Here is a 16747-nt window from a genome sequence, read left to right on the forward strand (position 1 = left end):
CCCAAAATACGGGAACATTTCGGGGGATTACATACATCACTAACAGAACGCCGCCCGTAGCAGACCGGTGTGTATTCCGATTGGAAAACGGGACAATTTGCAAGGCAAAGTGTCGGATGCGCAACCCAAATTACGGGAACGTTTCAGGGCATTGCGTATGTCACTAACAGAACGCCGCCCGTAGCAGACCGATGTGTATTCTCTCTGGAAAACGGGACAATTTGCAACCCAAAGGGTCAGATGCGCAAGTCAAAATACGGGAACATCACTAAGAGAACGCTGCCCTTCGCAGACTGGTGTGTATTTATATCTGGAAAACTGGGCCATTTGCAACACAAGTTGCGGATGCACAACCCAAATTACGGGAACGTTTCAGGGCATTGCGTATGTCACGAACAGAACGCCGCCCGTAGCAGACTGGTATGTATTCCATCTGGAAAACGGGACTATTTGCAACGCAAAGTGTCAGATGCGCAGCCCAAAATACGAGAACGTTTCGGGGCATTGCATACATCACGAACAGAACGCCGCCCGTAGCAGACTGGTGTGTGTTCCATCTGGAAAACGGGGCAGTTTGCAACCCAAAGGGTCAGATGCGCAATCCGAAATACGGGAACTTTTTAGAGCATTGCATACATCACGAACAGAACACCGCCCGTAGCAGACTGGTGTGTATTCTATCTGGAAAAGGGGGAATTTGCAAGTCAAAGTGTTGGATACGCAACCCAAAATACGGGAACGTTTCGGGGCATTGCATATATCTCTAACAGAACGGCGCCCGTAGCAGACTGGTGTGTATTCCATCTGGAAAACGGGACAATTTGCAACGCAAAGGGTCAGATGCGCAACCCAAAATACGGGAATGTTTCGGGTCAAAGTGTCAGATGCGCAACTCAAAATACGGGAACGTTTTGGAGCATTGCATACGTCACGAACAGAACGCCGCCCGTAGCAGACTGGTGTGTATTCCATCTGGAAAACGGGACAAATTGCAACGCAAAGTGTCGGATGCGCAACCCAAAATACGAGAACATTTCGGGGCATTAATACATCACGAACAGAACGCCGCCCGTAGCAGACTGGTGTGTATTCCATCTGGAAAACGGGACTATTTGCAACGCAAAGTGTCAGATGCGCAGCTCAAAATACGAGAACATTTCGGGGCATTGCGTATGTCACGAACAGAACGCCGCCCGTAGCAGACTGGTGTGTATTCCATCTGGAAAGCGGGGCAGTTTGCAACCCAAAGGGTCAGATGCGCAACCCAAAATACGAAAACGTTTCGGGGCATTGCATACGTCACTAACAGAACGCCGCCGGTAGCATACTGGTGTGTATTCCATCTGGAAAACGGGACAATTTGCAACGCAAAGTGTCGGATGCGCAGCCCAAAATACGAGATTGTTTTAGGGGCATTGCGTATGTCACGAACAGAACGCTGCCCGTAGCAGACTGGTGTATATCCCATTTGGAAAACGGGGCAATTTGCAACGTAAAGTGTCGGATGCGCAACCCAAAATACGGGAATGTTTCAGGTCAAAGTGTCAGATGCGCAACTCAAAATACGGGAATGTTTCGGAGCATTGCGTATGTCACGAACAGAACGCCGCCCGTAGCAGACTGGTGTGTATTCCATCTGGAAAACGGGACTATTTGCAACGCAAAGTGTCGGGTGCGCAGCCCAAAATACGAGAACGTTTTGGGGCATTGCGTATGTCACGAACAGAACGCCGCCCGTAGCAGACCGGTGTGTATTCCGATTGGAAAACGGGACAATTTGCAACGCAAAGTGTCGGATGTGCAACCCAAATTACGGGAACGTTTCGGGGCATTGCGTATGTCACGAACAGAACGCCGCCCGTAGCAGACTGGTGTGTATTCCATCTGGAAAACGGGGCAGTTTGCAACCCAAAGGGTCAGACGCGCAAGTCAAAATACGGGAATATCACTAAGAGAACGCCGCCCTTCGCAGACTGGTGTGTATTCCATCTGGAAAGTGGCACAATTTGCAACGCAAAGTGTCGGATGCGCAACCCAAAATACGAGAACGTTTTGGGGCATTGCGTATGTCACGAACAGAACGCCGCCCGTAGCAGACTGGTGTGTATTCCGCCACCGAGCGAGATGCTTTCTATGCCACGTCGTCGAGAAATCCGTCGCCGTCTCTGCTCTTCATTACAACCAGATGCATCCTCCTCCTTCCTTGCATCCAGTGGATATATATCTCCGCAAACATCTTCATCGCTGTCTCTCGGCATGCTTGGAATTCCTCCCTCCGGGTGAGAAAAGCAAACCACGTGTCCGCGTAGAAAGCTTGCCAAGTTGGCCGGCCCCGCTCTCTCCCAGGACCCAGAGCATGGGAAAAGGTCCCGCTTAGGAATGCAATGCCCGGAATAGCAAGAACGGTGGAAACAGCATCAATCCGCTCCAATTTTCAGTCCGAACTTTAAATTCAGACTGACCTATTTGATGTACAAGCATGGAGCTCGAACACAGGGCAACGTTCGAGGTGGTTTTCTGTGCGGAATTTTCTGAATCCGACCGTTTGTGAAACGAACGGACAGACAAAACACAAAATTTCCTTGGTGGAGTTCAGAATGCTCTTTGATTGTAGGTGAACTATACATCCCAGTAGATACAACTTGCATATGTCAAGGTCTATTTCCCCCAAGAGCGCCTCAAGAGCGCCCCTGGCAACATCAACTCTACCGTAATGGCTTACTTTGCGTAATGGCTTCGCCGCCCCTGGGGATGCAAGCCAATTCCATCATTGGTGGAGTTCAGAAGGCTCTTTGATTGTAGGTGAACTATACATCCCAGTATGTCATATGTCAAAAGTCTATTTCCCCCCAAGAGCGCCTCAAGAGCACCCCTGGCAAACTCAACTCTACCGCGAAGGCTTACTTTGCGTAATGGCTTCTCCGCCCCTGGGGATGCAAGCCAATTCCATCCTTGGTGGAGTTCAGCATGCCCTTTGATTGTAGGTGAACTATACATCCCAGTAGATACAACTCGCATATGTCAAGGTCTATTTTCCCCCAAGAGCGCTTCAAAAGCGCCCCTGGGCAAAATCAACTATACCGCAAGTGCTTACGTTGCGTATGGGTTGAGCCGTCCCTGTGCCTCCTTACTATGTATCTTTTACTACTTTGTGTACGATATGTTCAACCTAAATCCCTCTTGTTGTTTTGTTGTTGTTGTTGTTGTTGTTTCCTTTCTGACCTACGGTCCAGGATTATTTATTTGTCGTGTCAGGGCAACCAGTCGATTGTATTACATTTCTAACAGAACAAAACAAACACAGAGAAAACACAGAATTTGCAAACTTGGTAGTTGATTAGATGTCCTTTGACCAGTATCTGGCCACTTGAAGGAACCAGCCTGCATAATTGATTGATTGATTTATCAATTGGAGACACCAAAGGAACCAGGTTCCACAATTGATTGATTGATTGATTGATCAGTTGGGGACACTAAAGGGACTAGGCTTCATAATTTATTGATTGATTGATTGATTGGGGACACCAAAGAAACTAAGCTCTATAATTGATTGATTGATTGATTGATTGATTGATTTATCAATTGGAGACACCAAAGGAACCAGGTTGAGTTATTGACTGATCAATCAGGGACACCAAAGGGACCAGGCTCCATAATTGATTGATTGATTGATCAGTTGGGGACACCAAAGGAACCAGGGTCCATAATTGATTGATTGATTGACCAATCAGGGACACCAAAGGGACCAGGCTTCATAATTAATTGATTGATCAATCAGTTGGGGACACCAAAGGAACCAGGGTCCATAATTGATTTAATTATCGATCAGTCGGGGACACCAAAGGAACCAGGGTCCATAATTGATTGATTGATTGACCAATCAGGGACACCAAAGGGACCAGGCTCCATAATTGATTGATCAATCAATCAGTTGGGGACACCAAAGGGACCAGGTTCCATAATTAATTGATTGATTGATTGATCAATCAGTTGGGGACACCAAAGGAACCAGGGTCCATAATTAATTGATTGATCAATCAGTTGGGGACACCAAAGGGACCAGGTTCCATAATTGATTGATTGATTGATTGATCAATCAGTTGGGGACACCAAAGGAACCAGGGTCCATAATTAATTGATTGATCAATCAGTTGGGGACACCAAAGGGACCAGGTTCCATAATTGATTGATTGATTGATTGATTGATCAATCAGTTGGGGACACCAAAGGAACCAGGGTCCATAATTAATTGATTGATTGATTGATTGATCAATCAGTTGGGGACACCAAAGGAACCAGGGTCCATAATTAATTGATTGATCAATCAGTTGGGGACACCAAAGGGACCAGGTTCCATAATTGATTGATTGATTGATTGATCAATCAGTTGGGGATACCAAAGGAACCTGGCTCCATAATTGATTGATTGATTGATTGATCAATCAGTTGGGGACACCAAAGGAACCAGGTTCCATAATTTAATTATTGATCAATCGGGGACACCAAAGGGACCAGGCTCCATAATTGATTGATTGATTGACCTGTTGGGGATACCAAAGGAACCTGGCTCCATAATTGATTGATTGATTGATTGATCAGTCGGGGATACCAAAGGAACCAGGTTCCATAATTGATTTAATTATTGATCAATCGGGGACACCAAAGGGACCAGGCTTCATAACTGATTGATTGATTGATCAGTCAAGGACATGAAAGGGACCAGGTTCCATAATTAATTGATTGATTGACCAGTTGGAGACACCAAAGGGACCTGGCTCCATAATTGATTGATTGATTCATCAATCAATCAGTCGGGGATACCGAAGAAAACAGGTTCCATAATTGATTTAATTATTGATCAGTCGGGGACACCAAAAGGACCAGGCTCCATAATTGATTGATTGATTGATTGATCGATTGATTGGGGACATTTACAGGGTTTAACTGCACGCAGCCTTTGGGAATGGGCTCCATGGTCAATTGATTGATTGATTGGTTGATTGATTGATGATTGAGATATTGATTCATTGATCAACTAGGCTCACTCAATCGGTTTCCCTGTTCAGTAGCCTTGGGGTCTATGGTTCTCATCCTGATATATTGCACCAAAAATAAATACGGAGGAGAGGAAGGCAGACGTTGGCACCGGAGGAGGTTTGACCTTTCCAAGCTTTGCAAAATCATTTCTCCGTAGCCAGCGCTTTCTGTCATTTTGCTTTTGAATGCGAGGCGGGTGACGGATTTTTATTTATTTATCTACTTTTGCAAAACCCAGCCATTTGACGAAATGCTTCTACCTGTCTCTCCGGTTGGCCGGATCCATAGGATGACATTTCGGAGAAGCCGGCGGGGAGTTGTTTTCATTTCCCGAAAAGGGTATCAAGTGAGGGAGAAAAGAAAAGGCGCCCGTCGTCATCAACAATCCTCCGTATCCGCGGATCCAGACCTCCGTATCCGCGGATCACACTATCCATGGGTTGGAAATATTCCCCCAAATGGGTTGTTGTAGGTTTTTTTGGGGTTGTATGGCCATGGTCCAGAGGCATTCTCTCCTGACGTTTTGCCTGCATCTATGGCAAGCATCCTCAGAGGGAGTGAGGTCTGTTGGAAGTAGGAAAAATTGGGTTTATATATCTGTGGAATGATGACCAGGGTGGGACAAAGGACTCTTGTCTGTTGGAGGAAGGTGTGAATGTGTTGTTGAAGGTTTCTTTGGGCTGTATGGCCATGTTCTTGAGGCATTCTCTCCTGACGTTTCGCCTGCATCTATGGCAAGCATCCTCAGAGGGAGTGAGGTCTGTTGGAAGTAGGAAAATTGGGTTTATATATCTGTGGAATGACCAGGGTGGGACAAAGGACTCTTGTCTGTTGGAGGAAGGTGTGAATGTGTTGTTGAAGGTTTTTTTGGGCTGTATGGCCATGTTCTTGAGGCATTCTCTCCTGACGTTTCGCCTGCATCTATGGCAAGCATCCTCAGAGGGAGTGAGGTCTGTTGGAACTCGGAAAATGGGTTTATATATCTGTGGAATGATGACCAGGGTGGGACAAAGGACTCTTGTCTGTTGGAGGAAGGTGTGAATGTGTTGTTGAAGGTTTTTTTGGGCTGTATGACCATGTTCTTGAGGCATTCTCTCCTGATGTTTTGCCTGCATCTATGGCAAGCATCCTCAGAGGGAGTGAGGTCTGTTGGAACTCGGAAAATGGTTTATATATCTGTGGAATGACCAGGGTGGGACAGAGGACTCTTGTCTGTTGGAGCTAGGTGTGAATGTTTCAACTGATTTGATGACTTGGCAGTGCTTGGGGCAGTCTTTTGTTGAGAGGTGATTAGATGTCCTTGTTTGCTTCCTCTCTGTTGTTGTGCTGTTGTAATTTTAGAGTTTTTGAATATTGGTAGCCAGATTGTGTTCATGTTCATGGTTTCTGTTGACATTGTCCACCTGCTTCTTGTGGATTTCAATGGCTTCTCTGTGTCGTCTGACGTGGTGGTTGTGAGAGTGGTCCAGCATTTCTGTGTTCTCCAATAATCTGCTGAGGTTGGTTCCTCAGGTGCTCTGCTATGGCTGACTTCTCTGGTTGAGTTAGTGCCTTCCATGTTCCTTGATTCGTGTGTTGGGCAACGCTGCTGTGTTTGGTGGTCCCTCTGTAGACTTGTCCACAGCTGCGTGGTCTACGGTAGACTCCTGCAGGAGTGAGAGGATCCATCTTGTCCTTTGCTGGTTGGATTTTCTTGGTGGGTCTGTAGATAGTTGGTATGTTGTGTTTCCTCCTCAGCTTCCCTCTGCGCTCAGTGGTTCCCTTGATGTATGGTGAGAACACTTTTCATCTGTCTTGACTCTCGTGGCTTCTTCTCATTGGTCTTGCAGCTCTTCTGACGTCTGAGGTGGAGTCTTCCTTGGCCTGGAGAGCCCAGTTGAGGTGGTTCAGGTGGCGAAACGTCAGGAGAAATGCCTCTAGAACATGGCTCTATAGCCCGAAAAAACCCACAAGAACCTAGTTAACTATGAGTTTGAGATTGTATATATATATATATACACTAGCTGTACCCGCCTGTGGCATCAGACAGGGGTCTATTTGTTCCATAATACTATGCAAAACAAGTCTCTCCAGGACTTTGCAGAGGTGGCACAATAGAGAGATTGGTCTGTAGCTTTTTGGGTCATTGTGGTCTTTGCTTGGCTTCAAGATGGCGATGACTCTTGCTTTCCTCCAGATTTTGGGGATCTGACCGGATGCAGTGCCATTGTTCATCAGCTCCAGCAACCAGCGCCTTGCTTTTGTACATTCATGCAATCCAGGGTGTTGGAGCCCATCTCCAAAATAGCTTCAGCACCTTGAAGAGCACCTCATTATTACTATTATTATTAGTAGTAGTAGTAGTCGTAGTAGTAATACCCCGCTTGTTTTCTCCATAAGGAGACTCAAAGCGGCTTGAAGGTTCATGCTATCCAAGGTGCTGAAACCTATCTACAAAATAGCTTCAGCACCTTGGAGAGCATATTATTATTATTATTATTATTAATATCCCGCTTGTTTTCTCCATAAGGAGACTCAAAGCACCTTGGAGAGCATGGTCGTGTCAGCTGTTTTGAGTCTCCTTATGGAGAAAACAAGGGGAGTATTAATAATAATAATAATAATAATAATATTAATAATAATAATAATAATATGTTCTCCAAGGTGCTGTTGATATTTTGTAGGCAGGTTTCAGCACCTTGGATAGCATGGTCGTGCCAGCTGCGTATTATTATTATTATTATTATTATTATTATTCATAATAATAATAATAATAATATATTCTCCGAAGTGCTGAAGCTATTTTGTAGGCAGGTTTCAGCACCTTGGAGATTATGGTCATGCCAACTGAGTATTATTATTATTATTAATAATAATAATAATAATAATAATAATATGTTCTGCGAGGTGCTGAAGATATTTTGTAGACTGGTTTCAGCACCTTGGATAGCATGGTTGTGCCAGCAGAGTATTATTATTATTATTATTATTATTAATAATAATAATATGTTCTCCAAGGTGCTGAAGCTATTTTGTAGGCAGGTTTCAGCACCTTGGATAGCATGGTCATGCCAGCTTAGTATTATTATTATTATTATTAATAATAATAATAATAATAATAATAGTAATAATAAACTCTTGCTTTGGGTCTCCTTATAGAGAAAACAAGTTGTGTATTTTATTATTATTATTATTAATAATAACAATAATAATAATAATAATGTGCTCTCCAAGGTGCTGAAGCTATTTTGTGGATGGGTTTCAGCACCTTGGATAGCATGGTCGTGCCAGCTGCTTTGGGTCTCCTTATAGAGAAAACAAGCAGGGTATTATTATTATTATTATTAATAATAATAATAATAATAATAATCATGTGCTCACCAAGGTGCTGAAGCGATTGTGCAGATATTCAAGTGGACATCTCTTTTGGATTTTTTAAATAAAATATTATTGGCAAAAACTTTTTAAAAATTGCCAAAAATCAGTGGGAGAGCAAAACATTCTGAAACTTGGCAGGCTTGCAGTTGTAAATGTGCCCCACGGTTGTGTCAAGTTTCATCCTGATAGCTCTAAAAATGATGGAGAAATGAGTCCCCAAAGTTTTCCCTACGGTGGCCAAATGGAGCCAAACGTCACAAAATGAAAAGGAAACTCTGGGTTCTATTATTATTATTAGAGTTCCTCCTAAGCTCGCAGTTTTGAAATCTAAATGTTCCAAGTCATGGAGGCTCTGGAGAGGCAGAGCGAATAAAGCGATGCTCAGCAAAGCTTGCGATGCAACCAGCGGCACCAGAAAGAAGCACATCGCCTGGCCTGAGGGTTCAGCATGGAAGGCTGCCGAGACCGAAGAACCAGAAGGCGCTGAAATCCATATTTTATTATATTTTATTTCTTGGCTGTGATGCCATTTCTGCCTCTGTAAAGAGACCCGAAGGCCTTGGCCGCTTTGTGCCAAGTTGCCGTGAGCGGCTCGCACAAAACGGAGACGCGGTCTGCTCCGAGCCTCCTTTGACAGCCGCTTAACCTCGTTGACAACCTCTTTCTTGGAGGGAAAGAGGGATCTGCACCCTTTATTCGCCGATACATCAAATAGTCCTAGGCACTTGGATAATAATAATAATAATAATAATAATAATAATAATAATAATAATGAGACTCAAAGCGGCTGGCACGACCATGCTATCCAAGGTGCTGAAATCTGTCTCCAAAATAGCTTCAGCACCTTGGAGAGCGTATTATTATTATCATTATTATTAATAAAAATACCTCATTAGCCGCATCGAATCCTTCGGGAGATGCTAGCGGGGTACAAATAAAGTTTAATTAATTAATAAAATTTGTTATTTCCATCAGGAGACTCAAAGTGGCTACCCAAGGTGCTGAAACCTATCTACAAAGCAGCTTCAGCACCTTGAAGAGCACCTCATTATTATTATTATTATTATTATTATTATTATTATTATTAATACTCCGCTTGTTTTCTCCATAAGGAGACTCAAAGCGGCTGTCACGACCATGCTATCCAAGGTGCTGAAACCTGTCTACAAAATAGCTTGAGCATCTTGGAGAGCATATTATTATTATTATTATTATTATTATTGTGCCACCTCTACAAAGTCCTGGAGAGACTTATTTTGCATAGAATTATGGAACAAATAGACTCATGTCTCATTCCACAGGCGGGTACAGCTAGTGTGTATATATATATATATATATACAATCTCAAACTCATGGTTAACTTTTAGGATTTGGGGGAATATTTCCAACCCATGGATAGTGGGATCTGTGGATACGGAGGTCAGGCTGAATTCCTGTGTTCGATGATCCACGATTGTTGATGACGACGGGCGTCTTTTCTTTTCTCCCTCGCTCGATACCCTTTTTGGGAAATAATAATAATACTTTGCTGGCATGATCATGCTATCCAAGGTGCTGAAACCTGTCTACAAAATAGCTTCAGCACCTTGGAGAACATATTAATATTAATAATAATAATAATAATAATAATAATAATATAATAATATCCCACTTGTTTTCTCTATAAGGAGACTCAAAGTGGCTGGCAGGACCATGCTATCCAAGGTGCTGAAACCAGTCTCCAAAATAGCTTCAATACCTTGGAGAGCACCTTAATAATAATAATAATAATAATAATAATAATAATATAATACCCCACTTGTTTTCTCCATAAGGAGACTCAAAGCGGCTTGCGCAACCATGCTACCCAAGGTGCTGAAACCTGTCTACCAAATAGTTTCAGCACCTTGGAGAGCATATTAATAATAATAATAATAATACTCAGTTGGCAAGCATGCTATCCAAGGTGCTGAAACCCATCTCCACCATAGCTTCAGCACCTTGGAGAGCACATTATTATTGTTATTATTGTTATTATTATTAATATTAATATTATTATTAATACCCCACTCAAAGTGGCTTGCACTACCATGCTATCCAAGGTGCTGAAACCCACCCCCAAAATAGCTTCAGCACCTTGGAGAGCATATTATTATTATTATTATTACTACTACTACTACTAATAATAATAATAATACCCCACTGGTTTTCTCCATAAGGAGACTCAAACCGGCTTGCACGACCATGCTATCCAAGGTGCTGAAACCCATCTCCAAAATAGCTTCAGAACCTTGGAGAGCACCAGAGCACCTCATTATTATTAATAATAATAATAATAATAATAATATAATACCCCACCTGCTCTCTCCATAAGGAGACCCAAAGCGGCTTGGAAGACCATGCTATCCAAGGTGCTGAAACCAGTCTTCAAAATAGCTTCAGCACCTTGGAGAGCACCTTATTATTATTATTACTACTACTACTACTACTAATAATAATAATATAATATCTCACTTGTTTTCTCCATAAGGAGACTCAAAGCGGCTTGCACGACCATGCTATCCAAGGTGCTGAAACCTGTCTACAAAATAGCTTCAGCACCTTGGAGAGCACCTCATTATTATTATTATTATTATTATTATTATTATTATTCCCTGCTTGTTCTCTCCATAAGGAGAATCAAAGTGGCTCGCATGCTATCCTGCAACGGTTTCTCACTTGGCCAACCCTTCCCTGACCTTCCCATCGATTGACTGAACCATAGGGAGGGACCCCAACGCCTCCCTCTCGCTCCGTGATTCGCTCTTCTTGGTCCTTTGTGTGCTACATTGATCCGTATACGGTCTCCAAGGCCAAAGGCTGGGACATTCGTTAACCTCGCCATGGTGTTCCTCCATGGTGCGTCTCATGCAGCTCGTAAATATCCATCCTTGGAAAATAAAGAGAGGCGGGTTGATATTGTGTTGAAATATACGGGGAACAATGGATGGTTAAAGAGCCCCGGGAGCCGTCGTTCAGCCCAAAAGACTTGCTTCCTTGTAGATCAGTGTTTCTCAACCTGGGGGTCGCGACCCCTGTGGGGGTTGCGCGGGGGTGTCAGAGGGGTCGCCAAAGACCATCAGAAAACAGTATTTTCTGTTGGTCATCAGGGTTCTGTGTGGAAAGTTTGGTCCAATTCTATCGTTGGCGGGGTTGAGAATACTATTTCATTGTGGGTGAACTATAAGTCCCAACAACTACAACTCCCAAATGGCAAAGGTCTATTTTCTCCAAACTCTACCAGTGTTCACATTTGGGCATATTGAGTATTTGTGCCAAGTTTGGTCCAGATCCATCATTGCTTGAGTCCACAATGTTCTCTGGATGGAGGTGAACTACAATTCCCAAAACTCAAGGTCAATGCCCACCAAACCCTTCCAGTATTTTCTGTTGGTCGTGGGGGTTCTGTGTGGGAAGTTTGGTCCAATTCTATCGTTGGCGGGGTTGAGAATACTATTCCATTGTGGGTGAACTATAAATCCCAACAACTACAACTCCCAAATGGCAAGGTCTATTTTCTCCAAACTCTACCAGTGTTCACAATTGGGCATATTGAGTATTTGTGCCAAGTTTGGTCCAGATCCATCATAGTTTGAGTCCACAGTGATCTCTGGATGTAGGTGAACTACAACTCCCAAAACTCAAGGTCCCTTCCAGTATTTTCTGTTGGTCATGGGGGTTCTGTGTGGAAAGTTTGGTCCAATTGTGGGTGAACTATAAATCCCAACAATTCCAATTCCCAAATGGCAAGGTCTGTTTCCTCCAAACTCTACCAGTGTTCGCATTTGGGCATATTGAGCATTTGTGCCAAGTTTGATCCAGATCAATTATTGCTTGGGTCCACAGTTTTCTCTGGATGTAGGTGAACTACAACTCCCAAAACTCAAGCTCAATGCCCACCAAACCCTTCCAGTATTTTCTGTTGGTCGTGGGGGTTCTGTGTGGGAAGTTTGGTCCAATTCTATCGTTGGTGGGGTTGAGAATACTATTTCATTGTGGGTGAACTATAAATCCCAACAACTACAACTCCCAAATGGCAAGGTCTATTTTCTCCAAACTCCACCAGTGTTCACATTTGGGCATATTGAGTATTTGTGCCAAGTTTGGTCCAGATCCATCATTTCTTGAGTCCACAGTGTTCTCTGGATGTAGGTGAACTACAACTCCCAAAACTCAAGCTCAATGCCCACCAAACCCTTCCAGTATTTTCTGTTGGTCATGGTGGTTCTGTGTGGAAAGTTTAGTCCAATTCTATCGTTGGCGGGGTTGAGAATACTATTTCATTGTGGGTGAATTATAAATCCCAACAACTACAACTCCCAAATGGCAAAGGTCTATTTTCTCTGAACTCTACCAGTGTTCGCATTTGGGCATATTGAGTATTTGTTCCAAGTTTGATCCAGATCCATCATTGCTTGAGTCCACAGGGGTCTCTGGATGTAGGTGAACTACAACTCCAAAAACTCAAGGTCAATGTCCACTAGACCTTCCCAGTATTTTCTCTTGGTCATGGGAATTCTGTGTGCCGTATTTGATTCAATTCCATCATTCATGGAGTTCAGAAGGCTGTTTGATTTAAGGTAAACTATAAATCCCAGCAAGTCCAACCTTCTTAATGCCAAGCTTAGCTTTTTGTAATAGGTGTGAGTGTGTATACACAGAGACACACATATACACACACATTTATTTTTATTTATTTGCTGGCTTGGGGACCCAGCACTGGCCGGGTTATTTGAGAAAGGCATTGTGCACCAAGGTTGGTTTTTTACAGTTATTTATGTGGCTCGCAGTGCTCTCAGGAAGTTAGTGAAGGTACTGCAAGTCCCATCGTCCATGGTCCATCCTTCTCCAAACCACACCAGGATGTAGAGTGGGTCATGGGGGCTCTGTGTGCCAAGTTTGGCCTTGATCAGTCATTGCATGAGGTTCGCAGTGGACTCTGGAAGTGAGTGAAGGTACTTCAAGTCCCATCATCCGTGGTCCATCCTCCTCCAAACCACACCAGGTTGTAGAGTGGGTCATGGGGGCTCTGTGTGCCAAGTTTGGTCTTGATTGGTCATTGGATGAGGGTTTCAGTGGTCTCGGGAAGTGCGTGAAGGTACTTCAAGTCCCATCATCTGTGGTCCACCCTCCTCCAAACTGCAGTAGGATGTAGAGTGGGTCATGGGGGCTCTGTGTGCCGAGTTTGGTCTTTATTGGTCTTTGTTGGGGGCCACAGTAGTCTGTGGGAATAAAAGGGTGGGAAAGTACTACAAATCCCATCATCCATTGTCCATCCTTCCCCAACCCTTGCTAGGACGTAAAGAGGGTCATGGGGGTTATGTGTGCCAAGTTTGGTCTTGATTGGTCATTGGATGAGGGTTTCAGTGGTCTCGGGAAGTGCGTGAAGGTACTTCAAGTCCCATCATCTGTGGTCCACCCTCCTCCAAACTGCAGTAGGATGTAGAGTGGGTCATGGGAGGGCTCTGTGTGCTAAGTTTGGTCTTAATTGGTCTTTTTGGGGGGCCACAGTAGTCTGTGGGAACAAAAAGGTGGGAAAGTACTACAAATCCCATCATCCATTGTCCATCCTCCCCCAACCCTTACTAGGACGTAAAGAGGGTCATGCCGGTTTTGTGTGCCAAGTTTGGTCTTTGTTGGGTGCCACAGTAGTCTGTGGGAACAAAAGGGTGGGAAAGTACTACAAATCCCATCATGCTTTGTCCGTCCTCCTCCAAACCCCACCAGGAAAAGAAATAAAACGGGATCGGGATATAGTTATCGGGATCTGCCAAGTTTGGTCTTTATTGGTCTTTGTTGGGGCCACAGTAGTCTGTGGAAACAAAAGGGTGGGAAAGTACTACAAACCCCATCATCCTTTGTCCGTCTTCCTCCAAACCCCACCAGGAAAAGAAATAAAATGGGAACAAAAGGGTGGGGAAGTACTACAAATCCCATCATCCATTGTCCGTCCTCCCCCAACCCTTACTAGGATGTAAAGAGGGTCATGGCGGTTATGTGTGCCAAGTTTGTTCTTGATTGGTCATTGGATGAGGGTTGCAGCGGTCTCGGGAAGTGCGTGAAAGTGCTACAAATCCCATCATGCCTTGTCCGTCTTCCTCCAAACCCCACCAGGAAAAGAAATAAAATGGGATCGGGATATAGTTATCGGGATCTGCTTGGAAAAGAAATAAAATAGGATCGGGATATAGTTCTCGGCATCTGCCAAGTTTGGTCTTTATTGGTCTTCGTTGAGGGCCACAGTGGTCTATGGGAACTGATGGGTTTGAAAGTACTACAAATCCCATCATCCATTGTCTGTCCTTCCCCCAACCCTTACTAGGACGTAAAGAGGGTCATGGGGGTTATGTGTGCCAAGTTTGTTCTTGATTGGTCATTGGATGAGGGTTGCAGCGGTCTCGGGAAGTGCGTGAAAGTACTACAAATCCCATCATCAATTGTCCATCCTCCCCCAACCCTTACTAGGACGTAAAGAGGGTCATGGGGGTTATGTGTGCCAGGTTTGGTCTATGGGAACCGATGGGTTTGAAAGTACTACAAACCCCATCATCCTTTGTCCGTAGTTATCGGCATCTGCCAAGTTTGGTCTTTATCGGTCTTTGTTGGGGGCCACAGTAGTCTGTGGGAACAAAAGGGTGGGAAAGTACTACAAATCCCATCATGATTTGTCCGTCCTCCTCCAAACCCCACCAGGAAAAGAAATAAAACGGGTGTAAAGAGGGTGTAAAGAGGGTCATGGCGGTTATGTGGGCCAAGTTTGTTCTTGATTGGTCATTGGATGAGGGTTGCAGCGGTCTCGGGAAGTGCGTGAAAGTACTACAAATCCAATCATCCATTGTCCGTCCTCCCCCAACCCTTACTAGGACGTAAAGAGGGTCATGGGGGTTATGTGTGCCAAGTTTGGTCTTGATTGGTCATTGGATGAGGGTCTTTATTGGTCTTCGTTGAGGGCCACAGTGGTCTATGCGGTCAGAAATAAAACGGGACCGGGATATAGCTAGGCGGGTTGGATTCTGCCCGCGGGCCGTTGCAGGTCCTATGCAAACTCCGAGCGGTACGGAAGCGTGTTCGCTATTGTGTAGGCGGCGCTCGCAAGGAGGTGTCTGAGGTCCCGGCGTTTCGGTGACGTGTCAACAAGGGCGGGGGGTGGGGGGCTTACCCTCTTTGCCGGCTCGTCCTCCTTCGCCTTTCCGTGTGGGTGGGCGCCCTACAACTCCCGGCGGGGACGGGACAGGTGACCAATGAGCTGCCTGACCGCTCTCTGCCCCCCGCCGGCCCCTCGGGGAGACGACCGCGAGGACGGGACCCTCTTCCTCCCGGCGCTGCTGTCCATGCTGGAGCCGGTCCTGGCCGTGCCGCGGAACAACAGATGGCCTCATTGTCTCCCGTGTTTATCCTCGACCTCTAAAGCGCTTGGCGGCAGAGGCAGTTGCGGTTGCGGCGGGGATCCCGCGATGGAGGAGGAACGAGGTCGGCTCCCTTTGTTTACTCCCGTCTGTTGTCTCTTTTGTGCCACTTTGGTCTCCACCCCCCCTCCCCTCCGGCGCTGTCCCGGCTCATCCTTTTGTGTGTTGGGAGTAGAGAGCGGAGCGGTTGTCAGAAGCGGCCGTCATGTATGTGATTTGCTGCCTTCAGAGCCCGTGCGTGAACAAACACGGAAGGAAAGGCACACTTGCATTGATGGTACAAATTGTGTCACATAGTCCCAATCTGCTTGCCAAACTATGTTATGGGGAACATTTCATACTATAGGAGGAATCTATATTAAACTGGCATGTGTATATGTATATATGTATATGTGTGCATTGTATTGTTGAAGGCTTTCATGGCTGGAATCACTAGGTTCTTGTGGGTTTTTTCGGGCTATATGGCCATGTTCTAGAGGCATTCTCTCCTGACGTTCGCCTGCATCTATTTTCCTACTTCCAACAGACCTCACGACCTCTGAGGATGCTTGCCATAGATGCAGGCGAAACGTCAGGAGAAAATGCCTCTAGAATATGGCCATATAGCCCCAAAAAACCCACAATAACCTATATGTGTGCATGTTTGCATATATATATATGTAAATATATTTGTGTATATGTATATCTTTGTGGGTGTATAGATGTGTGTGTGTGTATATATATATCTTTTTGTGTTGGTGTATATATGTATGTTTATATATCTATGTATATGTATGTATATATGTGTATGTATGCATACGCACACACACACACACACACACATATATACATGTATGTATGTGTGTACATGTGTATAGATGTGTATATGTGTGCATGTTTGCGTATATATATATATATGTAAATATATCTGTGTATATGTATATGTTTGT

At 44.6% G+C, this 16747-nt stretch overlaps 1 protein-coding gene across 6 annotated transcripts in view; it reads left to right on the forward strand.

Annotated features, from left to right (window-relative positions):
* Window positions 1–16747, forward strand: part of KAZN (kazrin, periplakin interacting protein) — a 187796-nt gene that overhangs the window by 99918 nt on the left and 71131 nt on the right. The window contains exon 1 of one of the 6 annotated variants that reach the window (XM_067472868.1): window positions 15606–15882. The exons of the other annotated variants lie outside the window; for them this stretch is intronic. Within the exon in view, the coding sequence (XP_067328969.1) occupies window positions 15654–15882 (229 nt within the window). The 5' untranslated portion in view covers window positions 15606–15653. Of the gene's footprint in view, window positions 1–15605; window positions 15883–16747 lie in introns of those variants that run through there. 6 annotated transcript variants of the gene reach the window in all.

Source organism: Anolis sagrei, chromosome 13, assembly GCF_037176765.1.
Source record: "Anolis sagrei isolate rAnoSag1 chromosome 13, rAnoSag1.mat, whole genome shotgun sequence".
In the NCBI taxonomy this organism is placed as follows: Eukaryota; Metazoa; Chordata; class Lepidosauria; order Squamata; family Dactyloidae; genus Anolis; species Anolis sagrei.